This window comes from Heteronotia binoei, chromosome 4, assembly GCF_032191835.1.
Source record: "Heteronotia binoei isolate CCM8104 ecotype False Entrance Well chromosome 4, APGP_CSIRO_Hbin_v1, whole genome shotgun sequence".
Taxonomy (NCBI): Eukaryota; Metazoa; Chordata; class Lepidosauria; order Squamata; family Gekkonidae; genus Heteronotia; species Heteronotia binoei.
The window spans coordinates 63363124-63386177 of NC_083226.1; the positions used below are offsets into that span (position 1 = coordinate 63363124).

The window sequence follows — 23054 nt, forward strand, 5'->3', positions numbered from 1 at the left end:
GTCTCCTTTCCACCCATCAACCATCCTACCTTTTATCTGCCTCTCTTTTTCAACTATATTTATTTTTTATTTACTTCATATACACAGGGGTCATTTTATAGAAAAATAGTTGGTGGAGCTCATCCAGGGATTGTTATGCAGCTACACCTACTATTCAATGGACAAAGTAGGGAGGAGGAGGGGGGATCCCTCAGAAAGGTTCAGGAGCTGTGCTCCTGTGAGCTCCTGCTGAATCTGAGGCCTTTCTTATACACCCTACCTTTCCTCCCTGTGCAGAACCAAAGCAGCTTTTCTCATTCTGTTCTCCATTCTGTCCTGCAAGCTGAATGTGGTTGACTGGCCAAGAGTCATTCAGTGAGTTTCCATGGCAGAAAGGGGGTTTGAATCTGGGTCTCCCAGATCCTTTTCTGAAACTAAAACCTCTACACCACATAAGCTTTCATGGAGTAGCTACTGTTGACCAGTAGTAAGCAACCAGGTCTGAGTGAATCATGCAAGCCATTTAGTAGCAGGTAGCCAGGTGGGTGTGGGTGGACTTGGTTCTGATGAGTCTTCCCTCAAAGGCCAAAACAGCCCTGGAAAGGGCCATTCCCATCCCCTTATTCTTACTGACAGAAACCAGGGCTTGAAGACTGGCACTACCCGAGTAAGGGCTACTTAGGGCATTTGTTAATTAGAGCCTCAGGTACTGCTTCTGTCATTTTTGGGATTTTTAAACCTTCCAATGTATGTTTTTAGATTTTTTTTTTTTTTTTGCAAATTTAGAACTTTTTTTTTTTACATTCATAGATCTATCATCTGTCCATGGCACCAATCTTTGGAGCCATGTTGAGATATATGGATAAGGGGGGGGGGCACTTTATTTTTCCTTCTACCACTGTAGCCTCTTGTTCTTCTCTGAAAGCTACCATAGCCACTTCTCTTTTCCTGCTTCCTTTCCTCCTTCCCACCCACCCAGCCAGCCTATCTTTATGCGCTTGTCTTTAGATTTCCTCCTTCCTTTCCCTGGCAGGCTCAGTCCAGGAAAACAATGGCTGAATTGTATGATGCCAGCCACAAGGCCAAGTTGCATGGTAGGGAAACCCGCCAGGACTTGCTGGAGGCATTTCATTTTCTCTTCTTTCCTCTTCCTTACACTGTTTCCTCATTTCCCTCCTTCTAGCAACCCCCTTTCCTTGCTTCCTTCTCTCCCCACTCACCTACCAATCTTTCCCTTATCACTCTGAGCCCAGCTTGTCAGGGGACGGTAGCTGAAAAATCTTAATATTTGCTCTTTCATCTTCAGCTATATTTATTATTTATTTACTTCATTTGCACCCTGCTTTCTCCACAATGTGGGCCCAAAGCAGCCTATATCATCCTTTGGTCCTCCATTTTATCCTGACAACAACTTTGTAAGGAAGGTTAGGCTGGGAGTGTATAACTAGCCCAAGGTCCCCTAGGGAGCTTCCACAACAGAGTAGGGCTTCAGGGTCTCCCAGGTCCTAGTGTGAAATTCTTAACTGCTGCATCACTATGGCTTTTGTGAGGTGCCTGCTGTTGAACAATAGTCATGTGAAGAACATCCTGTAACTAAAGTAGTGAAGTCAGTTAATTGGTACTTGCTTTGAAAGTCAACTTTCGTCAACTGGTTTCCATATTTGCCTTCACAACTGATAAATAAGTAACCATATAACCTTTTCCCATAAACATGCATTACATTTGTGGAATTCATTTCATATGTTTAAAACAAAACGTGCAAAAATGATCTAACGAGGTCTTTTCCTTTCTTTTCTGCACAGTATTAGCCTCACGACATCGGCCAGATTTAGTGCCAAGCACCCCATCTCTGTTTGAAGCAGCTTCTTTAGCAACCACAATTTCTTCTTCTTCCTTGTGTGTAGATGACAATTATCAACATGATGGAACTAGGCTTTATTCTAGCAGGTAATCAAAATATTTAATTTGTACACACTAGAGATGGAGAGGACATATTATCCCTGCCTTGCCTTGCCCTGTTCTGATTTTGTTATTATTCCAGAACCAAAAATTAATTACAGATCAAGTCCCCAGTGTTCTAAAGCACTGGAGATTTGCAGCATCCCATCCAGAACTGATAGAGATCCTCCATTTACCCCTTCCAGTTGACCTGTTGTGGACTTAGCAGATAGAGTGGCACAAAGCACCTTACTGAATAAGATCTCAGGATCCAGAGAAGACCAAGACTACTGCTGTGTGCACATTTTGCATTTTGGTCATATGGTCTATTTTATAATGGAACATTTAATTGCATAATGTTTCTTTTCAAGACAAAATACTAGATTGGTGTGTACTGTGGTAGCAAGTGCAGTTCCTAGATTAGAATTCTCTCTCCCACAGCTAGGAATTCCTGTGCTGATTTATCTAATAGAGCTGTATTTATAGAGTGGAAAAAAGACTGAGGGGGAAGGAGGAAGATGTCATTAAAGAGTGTTTTTGTGTACTGTGCTTCATAAGGAGAAATATAGTGTGCTCAGGATCTTTCTATTTTTGTAAAGCGCTTTGCCAGGTGTTTTGTTTGAAATGTTGACAGCCTCAGTAATTTCTCCTGAAGTAATTGGTTTTTCAGGCTATTCTTTATCTGTTCCAGGCAGGGGGAAGTACTAATTGAAGTATGTTTAAGTTATATGTCAGCCTCCTCTTGAGTAACTTAGAAGCTAGTCTTAAGCACTGTTAAAGTTTTGAGTAGCTAGATTTTAAGATAAGCTGATTTAAGAGGCAGCTTTCAGTAGTTTACATTAAAACTTTTCTCATAAATGTGTGAAATCTGATAATCTGAGCAAAATATTGTTGTCCAAAATAAAACAAGCTATACTGTTATTCTAGCAGAAGATACCTTTGATATAGAAGAGGGGTGGCCAACGGCATGGCCAATGGCTGGGGCTGATGGGAGTTGTAGGCAAAAAACATCTGGAGAGCTACCGCTGGCCACCCTGATACAGAATAATAAAATGTGTTCATGTTTCTAGCTATCTTTACACAGCTACTGTGTAGAATACACTGGAATGGAGATAAATATCACTTCTGTAAAATCATAGGATCATAGAATCACAGAGTTGGAAGAGGCCATACAGACCATCTAGTTGAACCGCCCCCCTCCCCCCCCCCTGCTTAATGCAGGATCAGCTGAGAGCATCCCTGAGAAGTGTTTCTCCAGCCACTGCTTAAAGACTGCAACTGAGAGGGAGGACAGTTGATCCCACTTTTGAACAACTCTTACTGTAAAAAAAGTTTTTCCTAATATCCAGCTGGTACCTTCCTGCTCTTAATTTAAACCCATTATTGGGAGTCCTATCCTCTGCCAACAGGAACAGCTCCCTGCCCTCCTCTAAGTGACAGCCCTTCAAATGCTTAAAGGGAGCAATCATGTTCCCCCTCAATCTCCTCTTCTCCAGACTGAATATTCCCATGTCTCTCAGCCTTTCCTCACAGGGCTTGGTCTCCAGACTCCTGATCATTCTTGTCACTCTCCTGTGCACCCATTCCATTCTGTCTATATCCTTTTTGAAGTGAAGCCTGCAGAACTGCACAATACTCCAGGGGCAGATTAACCAATGCAATGTACAGCTGGACTATGACATCTTGTAATTTGGATGTTATGCCTCTGTTGATGCACCACAAGATTGCATTAGCCCTTTTTGTCACTGCATCACACTGGTTGCTCATATTTAATGTATGGTCCACCCATCCCCCAAGATCTTGTTCACACACACTGCTGCCAGGAAATGTATCCCCCACAAGTATGAGTGTTGCTTATTTTTGTTACCTAGATGTAGAACCTGGCATTAATCCTTGTTAAATTGCATCTCATTCACATTCACCCATTTTTTCATTGAATTCTATCTCTGTCTTCTGGTGTGTTCGCTGTTCCTCCCAATTTGGTGTAATCTTCAAATTTAATGAGTAGCTCCTCATTTAATTTAATGATAGAATGCTATTTTCAAAAACTACCATAGCCCTCTGTTTATGCTTAAGTTATGAATGTTGTGTAGAGTTCCTGTTCTGCTTGTTTACTAGGAAAAGTCATCATTTTGTTGCAGCAGTCAGCCCAGTTGCAAGACAAATCTCGAATGTGTACACAGACTGTTGTTCGGTTATGCAGATAAATTACATGATGTCTGGTTAAGGCTCCTATATAAGCTACCCCATTTAGGTCTGTGTTAAATGCAAGGACTATGTGCTTATGTTCATAATGGAGGAGGACGAGGAGGAAGAGGAGATTGGAATTATATCCTGCCTTTCACTACCCAAAGGAGTCTTAGAGCAGTTTACAATCTCCCTCCCTTCCCCTCCCCACAACAGACACCCTGTAAGGTAGGTGGGGCTAAGAGCACTAACAGAAACTGCTCTTTCCAGAACAGCTTCTGACAGAGTTATGACTGACTCGAAGTCGCTCCAGCATTTCCATGTGGAGAGTGAGGCATCAAACCTGGTTCTCCCAGATAAGAGTCTGTGTACTTAACCACTACACCAAACTTGTGAAATATGAGCAGCTAAACAACAGAATAAGATACATCTATTTATTAGAAGTGTGCAGTAAATACAGATTAAAAACATTTAAAAAATCCATGAGATAGTGTGTATCACGTTACAGCCACATAGCATACAGCAGCACCTGTAAGTTGCACATACAGTAACTAAGATCAAGACGTTGGTTGCACAAAATAACCATTAGACCAAATGTGTTTTGGCCAGAGTGCCTTCTTCAGGAGTCTAAATAATGACACCACACACTATAAATGTAAGTATAAAATATCTGTTCCAGACCAGGTGTGAATCAACTAAATAGTCTAGCTCCAGATAATAAAGTATTGATGTCAGTCAAGCATACACACACAGAGGAGCCCACACCACACCTATCAATGATGATAGCTCTATACAACCATACTGCCCTTGGCCATTGTTTCACTTTTGGTTGAGACATGGACACATTCTTAGAATACAGCCAAGGGCTGTATGGTTGTATAAAGCTATCATATTTGATGGTTGTTTGCTCCTCTAGCTACCTGATGCATTTAATTATGGTAAATTTTTTTGCTCAAGATTTAAACAGTCAAGATTTAGAAAGCAGTTTTGTATACTTAACTATTTTCTATCGAGAATGTCAGCATTCTACATTTATTTATAACTAGCCATTCATTTATATTTATTTATTTACAAGATTTTTATGTCACCTTTTCACCCATCTTGGGATCCCCAAGGCAGCAAACAACCAAAACCATTAAAACAAGCTATTAAAACATACACACATATGTATCAAAAACAATAATTAAACAAAATACACAAAAAGGAAGAAACATCAATGATGGAATGACAAATAAACGAAGGAGGAGGGCAGATGATTCTCCCTGGGGAGGGAATTCCATAATTTTGGTGCCATGACAAAGAAATCCCTTTCTCAGCCATCTAGCCTCAGACAGTGAGGGCAGCTAACAGGAGTTGGGTAGGCTCTTATAGCTTCTATAAGTGGCTCTTAAGGTATGTCGGTTCCAAGCCATGTAGGGATTTAGAGATCAATACCAGGCCCTGAATTTGGACCCAGAAGCTGATGTAGATGGAACAATACTGTCATGTTTTTGCAAAACACTTTGCTGAAAGAATTTTTGTTATCTAGTCTAGATTAGAAGCCTGTTTCAACATAGAATCTGTACTTTGCTGAAAGTATTTCTGTTATCTAGTCTAGATTAGAAGCCTGTTTCAACATAGAACCTGTACTGGAAGTGTCAAAAGCATCTATTTGTCAGGTTATGGATAGCTTTGCCATTGGTCTCTCTGACAAATGTAGACAGGTCCTTGGAGTTGTCAAGAGTTCCATAAAAATTAGACCCTTGCTCTTCTTGGTTAGTGAAATTGTGCAAAATTCCCTTCCTAAAACTGTGAACACTATGTTGGAAAAGGTTGTTCCCATGCTGCTAAGGAGGCACTGGTTAAATCTTTTCTTCAGGACACAGGCAACTAATTAGAAATCTGTATCTAATCTTCCTTTCTTCAGTAGGTGCAGTAACTAAATGAATCATCTGCCTATATCTCATTACAGCTTGGCTTGAACCATGTTGTGATAGACAGAATATTGATTGCTCTGGTGTGCTTGTAATTAAAAAGGTGGTTTGTACTCATATGGACGCATAGAGTATCAGTCGTGGGATGGAGATTTAGCAGTGTGTGTTTTGATCTGTGGGATTCTTCAACATTTAGGATTGTCACCAGTGCTCTTTAATACTTGTGACAGGCCAGTAAATAAAACACTCTACAGTTTTGAATTGTCAGTATGCTGGCGACACCTAGTTCTAACCCCCCCAAGAAAAGTCTGTGTCTCATGTAAACCATTTTCTTGAAACTGTGGTAAAGTGGCTGAGACAGAACAGACTGAAATTTAATCCAGTTAAGGCAGAAGTGATGCTTGTTGGTAAGGATCATTTTCAAAAAGGGAGCAATCTGCTTACCCTGAGTGAGGTAATACTGTCTTCTGCAGATTATGTAAAGATGGTAAGGGGTGCTGCTTGATTTAGCATTGTTATTGGAGAAGCATGTTGGCATTGTTGCTAAGAGTGCCTTTCTAAAATTGCCTCCTGCTTGCAAAGTATTATGCCTTCTGGACACGAGTCTGGAATGTTGATCCATGTTGCTATAGTCTTGAAGCTGGTGGTGGTGGAACGTGCTGTCAAGGCACCCTGTAGGCAGGCCCATAGCCATGGGGTGGGGGGCAGGGGGCCAACCCCCCTGGACCTTTATGGCCCCTCCTTTCCCCAGCCCCCACTCTCTCCGCCGCCACTTTTCTGGCAGCCCCGATCTCCGTGCCGCTCTGGTGGCCCCCACCCCACATGTGCCCCTCCCTCTCTCCCAACTCACTCACCAACATGGCAAAACAGTAAAGAGTGGGCTCCTGGGGGGTCTTTCAAGACACCACCCGCTGATCACGTGATTGCCGGGAAAAGCCACTCTGAGGCTGGTGGTCCCTATGCTGGCTTTCTGGTATGCTCAGCAAGTTCAGCGCTGGCCACCCCAGCGCTGAAGATCCTGAGCATGCTAAAAGCTGGCGTAGAAACCACTGGCCTTGGTGTAGCTTTTCCTGCTGATCACGTGATTGGTGGGGGTGGGGGGGCACCTTAAAAGAGCCCCAGGAGCCCGTTCTTTACTATTTTGCTGAGTTGGTGAGTGTGTTGAGAGGGAGGGGGAGGTGCTGCACAGAGGGGGGCGGGGCTGCCAGAGTGGTGCGGAGATTGGGGCCACCAGAAAAGTGGCGGTGGAGAGAGTGGGGGCCACCAGAGAGGGGCCCCTCCACCCAAACATTTTTTCCATGGGTCCCCCCAACTGGAATTTTCTGCCTTCAGGACTGCCTGTAGGGCTTTCAAGGCAAGAGACATTCAAAGGTGGTTTGCCATTGCCTGCTTCTGTGTCATGACCCTGGTATTCCTTGGAGGTCTCCCATCCAAATACTACCCACCCAGGATTGATTTTGCTTAGCTTCCAAGTTCTGACAGAATCAGGCCAGTCTGGGCTGTCCAGGTCAGGGATAGTCTTGAAGTTGGATTGTTTTAATATACTTAATGTAGCGCTGCCCTTAAAGTCAATTGAGAAGCTTAACTTACCACAAAATGCAGCTGCCTGCATGGTGAATGGAGCATGCCAATATGGACATATTACAGCTGTTCAGAGCAATTCTGTTGGTAGCCTGTTTGCTTCCAAAATAATTTCAAGATGCTGTTCTTAAAGCCCTACAGATCCAGGTACTCAAACTTCCAAAGCTTTCTTGTTTCCCATGTAGACCCTGCACTAGCTGCACTTTTCTCAGTAACTCCTGCTTACCATTCTGTCTCGAGAGGCAGCTTATTTCTCCTTGGCCCTTCAGATAAGTATTTCCACTTAATAAAACAGGTTTAACAGCAGATGTGTATTAAAATCATTCTATATCCCTAATGCATTTTGAAGATATATATATATAATCAGCTCGTTACAAATTTTGAAGGATTGCATCTGGCAGGTCTTCCTGGAATGAGAATTCTCTATTGAAGGCATTATTGATAAGATGTCTGTCTGGTGAATGCTGGAAAGCTTCACTAAATTAAAACAGTGTTTGTTTGTAAAAACACTATGAACACTGTGGCTAAAATGTACATGCATCATAATTATTTTTGTTAGCAGAAATGCAGGGGTCGCTGACTAGAAAATTAAAAAAACTTAATTGTTTTTTTAAGCTAGCACGTATAAGCAAATAAGCTCCAAATAAAGGCTGAAACTACAACTTAATCAGGTAAAACATTATAAACCGCAGACAAAAAAATAATTATGTAAAATGCTATTGATTTTCTATATGCAGTTATAGACTTAACAGATCAAGTAGTACAAAAAAGAATTCTCTTCCTGTGACTTCAGAGGCTTAATTCAACATGTAGTAAATATAGAAAAAAGAGCTTTGTTACATCAGCATTTACCCGTATGCATAAGCCAGTACTTTCTTCCATAGAAATGAATGAAAGCAAATTTCAGGAGTTCACTGTTGCTATAACAAACATTCGGAGACTTGCAGTATTAATATAAAATTACTCACGTTCTGTAAAATAGCATGTGAACTGTACAGTCTCAAATTTTGTGGACATGATCAAAACAACAAAGTGTGGACTGAGTACAAAATTCTCTCTTGTACAGGAGCTATTGCACAATTGAAAGTTCAACAAAAAGACCACAGTAGCTGCTCACACTAACACCGATTTCCCACTAGCCTTACTCCGCTCTCACTCTCCTCTTCTCTGTGGGACTTCTGTTGGATTTCCCCAGGGCTGCAACTAACTTCGCCTTTTTCATGCAGCAAACAGAAACTGGTTTTTAGAGATCTAGTTTACTGCATGAAAGAGGTGACACTAGTTGCAGCCTCGGGGCAGCTAGTATGAAATCCAACGGAAGCCCCGCAAAGAAGAGGAGAGTGAAAGCGGCATAAGGCTAGTGGGAAATTGGACTAAATCAGACTTACTGTATTCCCACGTGTTTCTCCTTGTGCCAGATCTTGGGCAACCAAGTTCTGGCCACTATAATGTGTAGGGAAGAAAGCACAAAATCTTGTGCAAGCACAACTGTGCTAAGGCCATTTGTCTTTCTGCTTGTTCATCACCAAATCAAAGATTGTGCATTCCTGATGGGGTGCAACATTTGAACTAGATTTTCTCATCCATAGGTATGAATAATAGAATTAATTATCTTATGCTCACTCTTCTCCTTTACAAACAAATTATCTTATGCTCACTCCTTCCTTTACAAACAAGACTGCGTAATCCAATCATTTATTTTCTATTGCACATATTTTCCTCTACTTTGTACCCCTTGTCTTTTATGTTGCAAGCTTTTCAGCTCTCTTTAATTATGTAAAGTGCCTAGAAGTAGGTAGTAGGTAGGTATATAACAGTCAATTATCCAGGTTACAGGGCGCCTCACGAAGCAAGCAAAGGTATGGTGTTCCACCACACCAAAGGAAAGATTAGTTCCCTTCAGTTTGTGCCAAGCCACAGGTTGGATTCAGAGGGAAAAAACAGAGGGCTGCTAGCCATTCTGAGTGTTGAGAAATTGTTTTCTTAATCCTGTTTAGCTGGACCATGTGGAATCAAAATTCTCCTAGGTGATCTTCCTTATTCTTCTGCAGCTCACACCATCTTGAGCTCAGCTGGGAAAATCTATGATGCCCAGGAAAACAATAAATGCAATTATTTGATGGGCAAAACCCCTTCCTAACTGTAGTGCATCCCAGCTGAAATCCAGATTAAATATTAACTTTTTGTATTCAGCTATTAAACTCTGTTTAGGTTCTAAAAATGCTATTTTGGATTCCTACCCCCCCTCCATATATGTTTACAATATCTTGCATAGCAGATCACAAACTGTTTTGTTCTCTAGAATGTAAGATAGGGAACAAAATTGTTACCTTTCATTAAACTATATAAATATAAATATTGTAAGGGAGCCTACAAACTATACATTAAAAATAGATTTCCAAGAAAAGGGAGGGAGGGTTAATATGCAGATACCCTTCTGGAACCTGTTTGCTTTTTAGAACAATTATCATGACAAGATACAAAACTATTTAGATAAGGAATAACAACTAATTACTAATTATTGATAATTGTAGAAACAAGTCTTTTTTAATGTAGGGTTGAATCATGAATGTCAGTCAACTTCTTTTGGAAACCAGATTACAAAGTCTATCTCAGTTATTGTTTTTCCAGGGACAATTGTGGAACTTTGCAAAACAGTAACTGGCAAAGATACCTCATTTGCATTACAGTGTTACATTCAATTGGCAGAGGGAGAACTTTATTTCAGTATCAGTTCTGTTTTCAGCTGAAAAAAAATGGCATGTATATAAAGTTATGTTAATATTCAGCAGGCTTCAGATCCACAGGAGCACATCTTCTGAACCTTTCTGAGAGTTCCACCTCCTCCTTCCCATCTTGTCCGTTGAATAGTAGGTGCAGCTGCATAACAATCCCTGGATGAGCTCCACCACCTATTTTTCTATAAAATGACCCCTGATATTTAGTAAACAATATGGTTGTTGTAGGGCAACAAACTTAGATGGCTTATTGCTGGAGCTTTGAAAAATATGATTGTGAAAGACAGGTTAGGCCAGGGACATCAAATGTGTTCCCCACAGGGCTTGTATGCAGCTTGTGAGCAAATGGCCATCATCTGCTTCTTTCTCTCTCTCCCTTCTTCCCAGTGCTTTTTGTATTTTTCCTGTGCAAAGCAGCCAAGCAAATCAGCCTCTGGTTTTTTCCCTCTTTCCCCTCCCTCTTCCCAGTGTGAGGAGGAGCCTCAGCCAATGGAGTAGCTTGGCTCTGTAGTTCTGCTGTGCAGTTGAGAGAGCCTGGGGTGCAGCTCTCTCAATCACATAGCAGAGCTACACAGCCAAGCTCCTCCATTGGTTGAGGCTCCTCTTTCTCAGTGCCACAGCCAATGGAGCCTCTTTCTCAGAGCCAGTTTGGTATAGTGCAGGAGTGGCCAGTGGTTGCTCTCCAGATGTTTTTTTGCCTACAACTCCCATCAGCCCCAGCCAGCATAGCCAATGGCTGGGGCTGATGGGAGTTGTAGGCAAAAAACATCTGGAGAGCTACCATTGGCCACCCCTGGTGCAGTGATTACGTGTGTGGACTCTTATCTGAGAGAACCGGGTTTGATTCCCCACTCCACTTGCACCTGTTGGAATGGCCTTGGGTCAGCCATAGCTCTGGCAGAGGTTGTCCTTGAAAGGGCAGCTGCTGTGAAAGTCCTCTCAGCCCCACCCACCTCACAGGGTGTCTGTTGTGGGGAAGGAAGATAAAGGAGATTGTGAGCCACTCTGAGATTCTGAGTGGAGTGCGGAATATAAATCCAATGTCGTCGTCTTCTTCTTCAGTGAACTATTTAGATAAGGAATAACAACAAGTCAGTGAGGTGGATTCAGCTGAAAGTGTGTGTCCAGCATTTCCTTTGTTAGACTGGGGATTTTTAACATAGGCATCCCAGATGGAAGGCTGATACTGACCACTGTACATTGCTCTCTCTCTCTTTGCTTGCACTGCTTCATAGGAGTTACAGTTATTTTTGGGGGGAAGACTATATCTTTGTAGATAAATGCATAGCCCTCAGTCTGTATCATGATGCCTTCACATGTTCTTGACCAGCACACAAAACAGATTATGTACAAAAGCTCACAATGCCCAGCCATTTCATGTTTTCCCTGGGTCCTAGGGCACAGAACATTGACCATGAGATTTTTGTAATGAATGCTGAAAAATCAAAAGTAAGTTTGCAACTTACAGATATATACCTGAATAGCATACTCAAGGTTGCTACAGCACAGATGCTATCACCAGATTTTGATGCAATAATTCAGAGCAAGAGGTGTCAGTTATCAGAGACTGTTAGACAAAAATATTGCAAGCATGCTATTGTTTTAAGCATGTTTTATTTTAAGTTTTAAAAAACCCTTTAATTGTGTTTGTCTGTGCCCTTTATAAAGCTTATCTCCCTGCTACCTGGCATTATATTTCATGACACACATGACCTGGTACTCCAGATGTTTAATGTCTGTCCAAAGATGCAGCCAATAAGATGGGAAGGATGAAAAGAAAGCTTGGAAACTTGGATTATTGGCTGCATCTTTGGACAGACATTAAACGTCTGGAGTACTACACCAGGATTACATGGAATAAGATGTGAAGTTTTACCATAGGATGAAAAGTAAGTAAGTAAGTAAGTAAAATTTTATTTTTTATTTGTATCCCGCCCTCCCCCGCCAAAGCAGGCTCAGGGCGGCTAACAGCATTCGTAAATAAACAATACAGTAAATAAAAACATTAAATTAACATATTAAAACCAATCACTACTTAATTAAAACATTACTACACAAGAAAGACTCTTGGTGCTATTGCTTCCTTTTCTATTAAGGACTAAAAGTTATGGTTGTTTTGTAATTTATGATGGTGGAATTTGTGTTTATTTTTGTTGACCTTGTATAATTTAATAATAGAAGCTGGTTTTCACGGTGGGTTATGTACCTTTGATTTTTTTTTTTGTCCTTTTGCCATGTTACTCTGTGTGTGATGTATAATCCCCAGGTGGGGGCAGGGAATCCCCCGAGTTGGAGGCCTTCCCCCTGCTTCAGGGTCATCAGAAAGCAGGAGGAGGGGAGGGAAATGTCTGCTAGGAATTCTGTTATTCCCTATGGGAAATTGATCCGCAGGTATCTGGGGGGGGCTGTTTTTTGAGGTTGAGGTAGAGGTACCAAATTTTCAGTACAGCACCCAGTATAGAGTGCCTCTCCCCAAAATATCTTCCAAGTTTCAAAAAGATTGAACCAGGGGGTCCAATTTTATGAGCCCCCCCCCAAAAAATGTGCCCCTATACTTCCTATGGAAGGAAGGCATTTAAAAAGGTGTGCGGTCCCTTTAAATGTGATGGTTGGAACTCTCTTTGGAGTTCAATTATGCTTGTCACACCCTTGCTCCTGGCTCCACCCCCAGTGTCTTCTGGTTCCACCCCCAAAGTCCCCAGATATTTATTGAATTGGGCTTGGCAACCCTAGGCTTGTGCAGAATTGGGTTACGTTCTGTCTCTGGTGTGCCTTTGGCTGATTTTGCTCTCCCCTGCCCAGTGCTGGCCCCGTCAGGTGAGAACCCCACCCAATGGACACTGACTTCTGAGGGAGACAGTTCCGTGCCAACAGGTTCTCCTAGGTGTTTACTGATCACTACTGCCTCTTCTCAGGGCCTGTTATAGGAAGTCCAGGACAGTTCATCCTCCCCACCCACCCACCCACAAATACTGCTGCTGTGAAGCAAACAGTAAAGTGTGAGAGACTTGTTCATGAGACAAAACAATAGCAGTTCCTTCTCTTCAACTGACATAAAGGGAATGTTCATTCACAGCAGGAAGGGGCCAGTTCCACGGCCAGTTCCAGGTTGGTGGGAAATTCCTAAGGTATCACTACAGGTCTCTGAAGGAGAGGTCTTTCCTCCTGGGGAACCACTGTTGCCAATCTCCAGGTGAGGGCTGGAGATCACTCAGAATTACAACTGCTCACCAGACAGCAGAGATCAGCTCCCCTTGAGGTGGCAGTGGGGGAGTGAATGCCTTCACTTGGGTGAGTTGAAGACTGCAAGGCTGGGGTGGCACTCACCCAGAGGCCTTTATTCGTACCTTTCCAGGTTGGTGGAAAATTCCTGCAGATTCTGTGATGGAGTTTGAGGAGAACATACGAGTTAGGGCTTGAGAGTTGGGTCTGCCAGACCCAGGTAGACAGTCATGGCATATCCCATTCAAATGGGCATATCCCATTCAAGCAACACACATTAAAATTACACTGCAATCCTATCAAGAGTTAATCCAGTCTAAACTTATTAGAATCAATGGGCTAGAGACTACTATTACTTTACAGAGCTCTGCTACTGTGTGAACAATTCTTAGTGCCTTGGGTGTTTCTCTCTTAAATTTAAACAATCTTTTTGAAACTATGGAAGCTGACTGGGTGATTTTGGACCAGTCAAAGACTTCCAGCCTAATCTACCTCATGGGGCTGTTGTTCAGATCAAAGGGGAGGGGGAGAGGAAAATGATATAAGCTACTTTGGTTCCCCCCCCACACACACACACACTTGTGAAGAAAGACTGTCCTTTCCCTATGTGAAGGCTGCAGGGAAGGGGAAGGCAATGGAAACCTGAAGTCAGTGGGACACTAAAGGGAAGGAGATAGGGTTGCCAACTTCAGGTTAGGAAATTAAGGGGTAGAGCCTGGAGAGGGTGGGGTTTGAGGAGGGATAGGACCTCAGACAGGTACAATGCCATTTTCTACTGGGGAATCATTGGAGATCACTCAGATTTACAACTGCTCTCTAGATGGCAGAGATGTGCTCCCCTTGAAGTGGAGTGGGAGTTCATGCCTTCACTTGGGTGGGTGGGAAGATAGCAGGGATGGCGAGCACTCACCCAGAGTGTCATTGTAGAGCCTGTTGTATTTTTCTTCACAACGTGCCTTACTCCTAGTTCATTCATATTCTATCTATCAATTAAATAGGATATGAATACATCATGGCAGTGTATGATTGGAACAGTGTTTGAGCCCCAAACCAAACAGCTCTATGCTTGTTATTAATGAGGGCTGGACTACCCTGTCTGTGGATGTCTCTGGGAGTAAGAGAGAGGACCTGAGGTGTGAAATCTGACTCATTTTATAGATATCTTCTCTAACAGACGACACAAAGAGAAAATAGCTTTGGAACAATTATGTGAATCTGGTCTACCTTGGTTTGAATATCTTCAAATTTTCCATTTGTTTCACTCTTCTAATTTAGAGAACAGTCTGAATAAACCTTGGAATGTAGTTTGAGCTCTAAATCTCTTTGCTTAAAAGGCTTAATCTCTGCACTTTATAAAGCTTTATTGCTGGACAAAGAATCTCCTTTAGCATTGTACCAGGTAGTATGACAAAAAGATCTGGATATTAATCTTACTGCTCATCAGTGGGATAAGATTTGGTCCTCAACAAGCAGTACCTCGTATTCCTTATCTATTCAACAACATGCGATAAAAATTTTGCTTTGATGACATCTCACCCCATCAAAGCTCTCCTATATTAATCCACTTATGTTGTCATACTGGAAACTATGTGGGGCAAAAGACTCTTTTTACCTTTGTTGGTGGTCACGTAGCAAGGTTAGTTGATTTTGGAGTGAAATCATATCACAAATTCACTTGATAATAAAACATTATATTCCTAAGATCCAACTTTAATCCTTTCAGACTTCTGGCCAAGAACTAGGATTTCTCGAAATACTAGAGACCTCATTTCTACCCTTTCAGCAGCAGCAAAGCATGTTCTTGCTTCTAATTGGAATTCACAGAATCTCCCCTCAATGCATCAGTGGTACCAAAAGGTATGGGATTATTTTTTGCTAGACAAGACCTCAAACTGGGTTGCACAGCAAGATAGGTTATCTCTACTAGCATTATGGCCAAATGGTCATTATGGCTAGATGCTTTTCCTGACCCAGAAAGAAGCTTACAGAAAGCATATTTAATTGCTTCACATACCTTATATGTTTACCATTAGGTAGCTGACAGAACTTGAAAACTGGCTTGAACCCCATTTACTTTTACTTTTCTTTTTCTTCTGAATTATATGAATGATAAACTAAAAATTAATAGATACCCTGTAGTAACAATCCTTGCTTTGACACAAACTTAATGATCATTTTGTAATTGTCTTTATTCATGCTTTACTAAGTAATGTATATGTAATGTAATGTATACTAAGTATTGTATTTTACTTCCATCTTTAATTAACACATTATAATTAAAAGCGGGGGGGGGGGAGTCCTGGCCTACATGTGACTGATAGCCTGAGGTTTAAGAGGGTGGTAGGCACTCTGTGAGTGGAAAGGGCTGTTACCATGATGTTTAGAATTATTATTTTGTTATTGAATTGGGGTAGCTTCAAAATACTTGATGCATATTCTTAGGAATGGAATGGAACATCTAGCAGTGAATGAATTAAATTCCCGGGATACTGAGAACTCAAATGTGATCACCAGATAAATTTGCCTTGATAAGTACTCATCTACATACAATTTTAACAATAATCTGTATATATGAATTAGATAACTCAGATCCAGACAGTTTAAGCAAAATAATCAATTATATTGCCATAAGAGCTCATACGCCTAAGTAGTAAGAACTAAAAATGTCAAATTTTGTTTGCTTTTACACTGCATTTTCACAATTGGGGAAAGTCAGCTATGGCAAAGCGGTCTGTAATTATGCATGCATACTCTTTTTTATGCAGTCGGACACGTTCAGGCTTTTTAGGTGCAGGTGAATGGTGTTTCAAATATTTAGGTCAGACAATCACAATATGCATACAGGATTAGGGCAAGACTGGTAGATGTTCATGCATCCCCACTAAAATCTCAACATTACATCTAATTTTTTTTCTGAACAGAGGTAATGGTCTCAGGAAAAAAATGTACATTGTTACATACTGACATTTGATTATATATTTTGCCAGCTTCCAAACATACATACTTGAGATAAAATTGATGTTTATCCTATTTTTACATATAGTTGTGATCTCTTGGAGAAATGTCACATATGAAGCAGTCCTGAAAGAATATTCTGGAAAAGAACTCATCTTTTGTATACATTGTAACTCTAGACGTATTTAATAATTGATCATTCAGTCTATATTCCATGATTGCCAAGTATTGAAACTACTGGGTCTAAAAATATTTCAACTGCAAACACGGAATATTTTTGTAAATAATAGTTTAATAGGTACCAGTTTCCCCCAAGTTATCTTGGGTGTAGTAGTTTAGCAAAGATGCTAAGAAATGTATTTGACAAGTATTCTTCCATTCTGATTTTTGATTGAAAACAGTGATTTCCGCAGAAGAGGGTAGCCTCCCGATATTATTTTGCAGCTTTTAGGTGTTTATATCAGAACTATTTGTGAAATAGATTGAATAATTACAGTTGAAAATCACTTTAACCCAGGGTTTCCCAAACTCCCCCCACCCCGTGGCCTGGTTCTTTCCCCGTAGTCTGGGTGGAGGATGCTCAGGGAGCAATACAGACACTGCACGCCAGCCAGGAGCTTTCCCTGCCCTCTCTGATGTTTCAGAGAGGAATGGGGGAGGGCTTCTAGCCAGTGCGCAGTCTCAGTATCGCTCCCTGATTGTCCTCTGGGCAGGGAACGATCAGGGAGCACTACAGACACTGCATGCTGGCCAGGAGCTTTTCCCGCACTCTCTGATGTTTCTGAATATCAGAGAGGGAGGAGGGAGGGCTTCTAGCCAGTGTCTGTAGCGCTCTCTGAGTGCTACTGGCGGCAGCATGGGGGGCAGGGGCTGGAGCGTGACATGGCATACAGGGCTGAAGAAGATGGGGAGGAGGCTGTCAGGCCACCCCTGGTGACACGGTATTGAGGCTTCTGTGCCCCGGTACCGGGCTGCAACCCTGCAATTGGGAAACGCTACTCTAACCCATGTTAAATCATGCTGGGATATGACTTCGCTTCTATGCTTTGCTTTCATCCAAGCTTCTAGAATTAAACGGGTTTTCACGTTGGTGGAAAAAGCTTTGAGTACATCTGCAGCTGCCCAATTTTCCTTGAATTTATGTAACACCCAAGATGACATCTTTTGCCGTATTCTAATTTGTTGCTTGGGTCTCCTACTTGTAAGGTGACTCTGAAAGCTTTACCACTTAGTTTGGTGAAGACGCCTGTGAAACTGGATCTGATGGATCCCATTCACAAAATGAGGACCCTTGCTCTGGTGGAGGAAATGTGTTATTGAATCCATTTGTTAGTTGACATTATTGTTCATAAATTATGATAAATGCTGTGATTAAAATAACCTCTCACCTTTCTGGTGCTCTCTCTTTTTGGGCATATCTCAGGCTTACATTTACTTTTATTTATTTATTATGTCTTGTCTAAAATGATATCTCTCTTCTGCAGTCAGCACTGCTTTCTAAGCCAGATTCTTAGCTGCAAAAATGATGAAATATAGTGCACATTAAAAAGCCATTCTAGTGTTTTTCTGGCAATCAGACAATGTATGTGTGTTTGCTTGCATTTAGCTCAGCACTGGAGAAAAATACCAGCAGGAGCAAAATGTTGCCATGTGGGATATGAATAGAGAACTTGCTCCTGTGTATACTGTTATGTGTGTGTGTGTGCGAAACCATGGAGACTTTACATGCAGATGGCTAGTCTCTTTGGTATGAAGCTGCAGTGGTTACATTTTCTTTCTCATTTAGATTTGTGTATGCATGTTTTTGTGATGGGAATACTCTCCATCCTAACAATCTCTTATAGAGCAACCAGACTTTCAACATCAACATTCTGCCCTCCCCCCCGCCCCATTCAATTTCTGTATTTGACATACTGGCAGGCAATATATGTCACATGAAAAAAATTCACAGCATTAATAGTATCTTTGTTTATAGCTTATGACGAGCGAAACGGGAAAACCCATGACACATGAGTCTTTGTGAAGCCTGTCCCATTCTGTGGGTGTGTCTGGTTTAGCTTTTTCTGTTTCCCCCAATAACTGTAATCAGAAATTGTATCTAAATACGTGTGTGTTATGTAAACAAGCTGAAAGAATGCAGAAATGGCATAAAGCTGCCTCAAGCTTTTGATGAAGGTGATATATTACATATTGCTTCAAAAATAACAAAGACATGCAGGTTACATTACATCCCATTTTTATCCTTTTGTTTTAATGCCACTGGAATATCTGCAATTTTAAGAAGATACAATTTTTAGTGAACCAGATGGGTAGTGCATAAGCATAACACTCCCTCTACCCACCTTCTAATTTAACAAGAGGATGGCTTATGAGAACTTTTAGGAAAAGAAACCCCCACATATACTCATGCTGGTCACTGCTTCCTTCCCTCTTGGCTCTGCCTAATTGCCTGCTTTCTTTCCCTTTCCTCCACTTTCCTGTTTGTGCAGTTTCCTCCCCAATCCACCTAGTTGCACTATCCCCTACTCCTTTTGCTTGGACTGTTGGGAGTAGGGGTAACTTGCACATATTTTTTCTGTAAGCCTGGCAGTTACTCCAGGTTTAACATACACTCAAATCCTAGGTGTTCCCTTCTTGCAGATTTTTTTGAACCATATGCAAGGGCCAAACATTGCAATCAGATATATCGTGTGAAGGTATGTTGAAGGCAGAATCCTGTACTCTGCAGTCATGTAGTTCAAAGCAAACAGTAACTCCCATGAGTTTCTATTATGTCCCTCCACAAATAGATAATGTGCATGAAAGCTCAACCAAACACACTGAGACCCATTTGAACCATTCAATACAAACTGGATTTCTTCTGCTTGTAGCATCCTCTTCCCAGCTGTTCTCCAGCTTTGTGCACTCTGCTCTTTCTGCTAAAAGTAACGAATATTTGGAGGCATTGGGCCCTAGATGTATGTTGACAGTAAAACGAAGGAGGGCTTCAGCTGCTAAGGAATGAATATGTCTAATTGCAAATAAGTTGAATTCTGTATAGTTAGTGAAGGCCTTTTTTTTGCATAAAGTTGAATTAGAATTATTTACTGCTGAGGGGAAGCAACATAAATATATATATTCTAACACAGTATTTTTCTTTTAATACTCCTTGTGTATTCCTTTTATATCCAGTAAAGGATTGCCTTCAAGTTCAACATTCACCTTAGAAGACAGTGCTATCTACTTGACTTCAGAGCAGAGCACAGTAGAGACAGAGAATGATAATGCTTCTGTGCTGGACGTATACTTAGTAAGTTGTCTAACAGCTGCTTTTTAAAACCTTGTGTGTGTGTGTGTTAAAGTCAACTATCTATTCATTGTAGGTTGTATTCTGCAAACCTGAGCACTTAGTCTTCACCACCACTACCACCTCAACTCATACATTTTGTGACAAATATATTTTCCCTGAAGATTCTTGTAAAAGACAAGGTTATCTTGTGGAGAGCTGTCACTTGGGGGAAGAAAGACATGGTGCAATTGTTCTTAAACTGTAGTCTGTTCATGGTTTTGTAACTGAATGTGCAGATCTGCACTGAAGATTCTCAGTGTTGCTTTGGTTACCCAAAGGCCTTCCATTTCATTATCTGTTGGCTGGGGTGAGAAATGCTTTGCCCACAGTCACATTGTGCAGTACTGGATTTGGTATGTGCTGACTGGGAATTTCTAAGAGGATTAACTATATAGTTTTTTTAAGATCTGAGCAGTAAATTTTACAGTCCCTTGAAAAGGACTATGTACGTAAATATGCCACTTTAGAGAAAATACCCTCTCTTCACAACACGTGGATCTGCTTATGAATATTGTTTGTCTCCTTTAATTTGTGTATTGAAAGTAAAGATAATGAAAGTACCTATGACCTCCTTAGGATTCCTTTGGGGAATTCCCTGGGTGTGGTAACTCTTCATCACCTTGGATAGGTGTGCATTCACAGTCATTCTATTCTGTGTTCATGTTGCTGTCCACTATTTAAATAGGACATCTAGTAACTGTGGTGCTAAGACCAGGATGCCATCACTTTGTTACATCTCCACAGGCTTTTCCATGTACAAAAACTTTAAACATACGAATGCTTTGCAATCGCCATCTCCTTTGGTAGTACAATTAAAAATATTTAATAGGAAAAGGCATATCTTTTAAGTATTCCTCTTCTGTATTGTTCACATAAGCAGTGCTAGCAGTCATATCCAAATTTCTTAGTAATTAGTGTAGTTTGGAAAATAATCATCCTTCTCAGGTGCATGTGGCTTCCTAATACTAGCTCAACCAGTTTCTATATACAAGAGCACTGAAGTGAACAAAAATCATATCATGTTGTTGGTCTGAGTTAAATATTTCAGTAGGGTTTGACCCATTTCAAACTGTCTTTGTATTCTGTTGTAATAACTGGTTGCTGTCATTTCAGACAGACACATTTTAGTAACCAACTGTTAATAGAATTTATTTATCTCTTCATACAAACCTGCTTGCATTGGTTTAGTAAAGTGGCTGAGCTGCTTTTGAGGGAAGCTGCTTTTTTCCATTTTCAACCTCTTTGTTGCACTTCTGAATTGGTGTGCTGATTAAAATGCCCATAGTGCTTCCTACAATACCGCTTTTTTCCTTTGCCCTTTTTTGCCGTGTGATCTTTTCTGGACTTTTAAAAAAGTGTTCTAAGGTGAATGCTACAGCATCTCAATGGTGTCACTATAGCACTTCAGAGCTGTAACAGTTTAGCACTGTAGCACTCAACCTAAAACATTAAAAAAAAACACTCCAAGAAGATTTTGCAGCAAAAAAGGGCGGGGGGAAAGGTGGCACTGTTTGAAGTGACCATAGAACTTCAGAGAGGTTCATTAACAGAAGGAAAGTTGCTGTATGAAACCTCTGTCTCTATATCACTTTACTCAAAATTGGGCCAACAGCAAATAACATCCAGTTTCAAACGGTAATATGAAAAAAGCCTTTGTGTGGATATAGTTAGTCTGTGATACACCATAATTATGGGCAAAGTGAAAGCAAAAGCCATGTATATCTTTTATTAAGATCAACAAAAATAACACAACACATTTTCTGATTTGCCAGAACTTTCACATTTCAGATTTGCCAGAACTCCTAATCAGGCAGGATATTAAAAAATAAAAGGTCAGGGCACACTCCTTTCAGACCTCTGTGTCTGCATCATGTAGGACAGGGGCGTCAAACTTATTTGTTATGTGGGCTGGATCTGATATAAATGGGACTTTGTGGGGTCAGGCAACACATGTCATAAAATGTAATGCCAGGTAGTGGAGATATAAACTGTATAAAGGATACAAACAAATACAATTAACAATATTTTTTTACTTAAAATATAAACATGCTTAAAACTCTTGCAATATTTTGTTTTAAATGGAAAGGTGGGGGAATACTGAGATTTGGCAATGCAGCTTTAAAAAATGAAACATAAAGTGAAATGAAATGAAAGCACAAGGATCACAGCAGAAATTAAAAATATAAACTAAAAGTATAAAATCCTCTAAGTCCAGGAAAACATGAAATGAATTGGCATTGCAAGCTTCTCTCTTGCCCTCTCCCAGGTCTACTCAGATTGGCAATGGCTCTCTAATGTAATATCCCCTTTTGCCTGTGGGTTCCCAGGTTAGAGTACTCACTAGGCACCAGTTCTCATGTCCATTCAGGAGACAAGCTGGCTCAAAGCATCATTTATTTGCAAGGGTATAACTCCAGTGTAGATGACTGGGGAAGGCAATGGTAAACCACCCCGTAAAAAGTCTGCCATAAAAACACTGTGAAAGCAACGTCACCCCAGAGTTGAAAACGACTGGTGCTTGCACAGTCCTTTACCTTTACCTTTTTTAACTCCATCAAGCAATAGCTTCAACTGGCCATACAAATGCTGGAAAGTGAAACAAGCAATAACTTGTAAATTTGTCCTAATAAATGGTCTTTTAATTGTGAAACAATCTTTTCAAAGTCGGTCAGTTCTTTAGTAACACCTCTCTTAATACAGCTATATTTTTAAGCATAGAAGAAATTTGAAAATATATCTACCATTTTATTTCCTTTCCTTCTTCTTTGATCTCTTGCCACTCCTGATCACACCTTGTGAGTTTATCACATCACCATAAGTTATAAAATCAATATCTCTCCTTGTTTGATTATCGTATTGGTGACATTATTGGTGGGATTGTAGGACTGATTCTCTTTCATAGTATTTCCCAAATTTTAAATAGGCTATCTCTAGTTAGATGTCTTTTAGCTTGGGTTATGTTTTTGATATAATTTTTTTAATCCAGAGATAACTATGTAGTCCATCTTCAAGACTTGAAGATTCTAATTTTATCAGTCTTTCATTAGGATTTTTGATCCAATCTGATATCCAAACTAGCCCAGCAGCTTGTTAGTATAACTTGATATCACGTATTGCCAGACTGCCTTTTTTCTTCTCGTCTCACAGTACTTTGAATCTTATTCTTGGCTTCTTGGCGTTCCAAACAAACTTGTTTGCTTGTTTCAAAGTCTT

At 40.8% G+C, this 23054-nt stretch overlaps 1 protein-coding gene across 1 annotated transcript in view; it reads left to right on the plus strand.

Annotated features, from left to right (window-relative positions):
• The window catches only part of PIP5K1B (phosphatidylinositol-4-phosphate 5-kinase type 1 beta), a 150857-nt gene that overhangs the window by 116968 nt on the left and 10835 nt on the right, over positions 1 to 23054 (plus strand). The window contains exons 13-14 of the mRNA XM_060237430.1: positions 1782 to 1926; positions 19685 to 19802. Of these exons, the coding sequence (XP_060093413.1) occupies positions 1782 to 1926; positions 19685 to 19802 (263 nt within the window). The remainder of the gene's footprint in view (positions 1 to 1781; positions 1927 to 19684; positions 19803 to 23054) is intronic.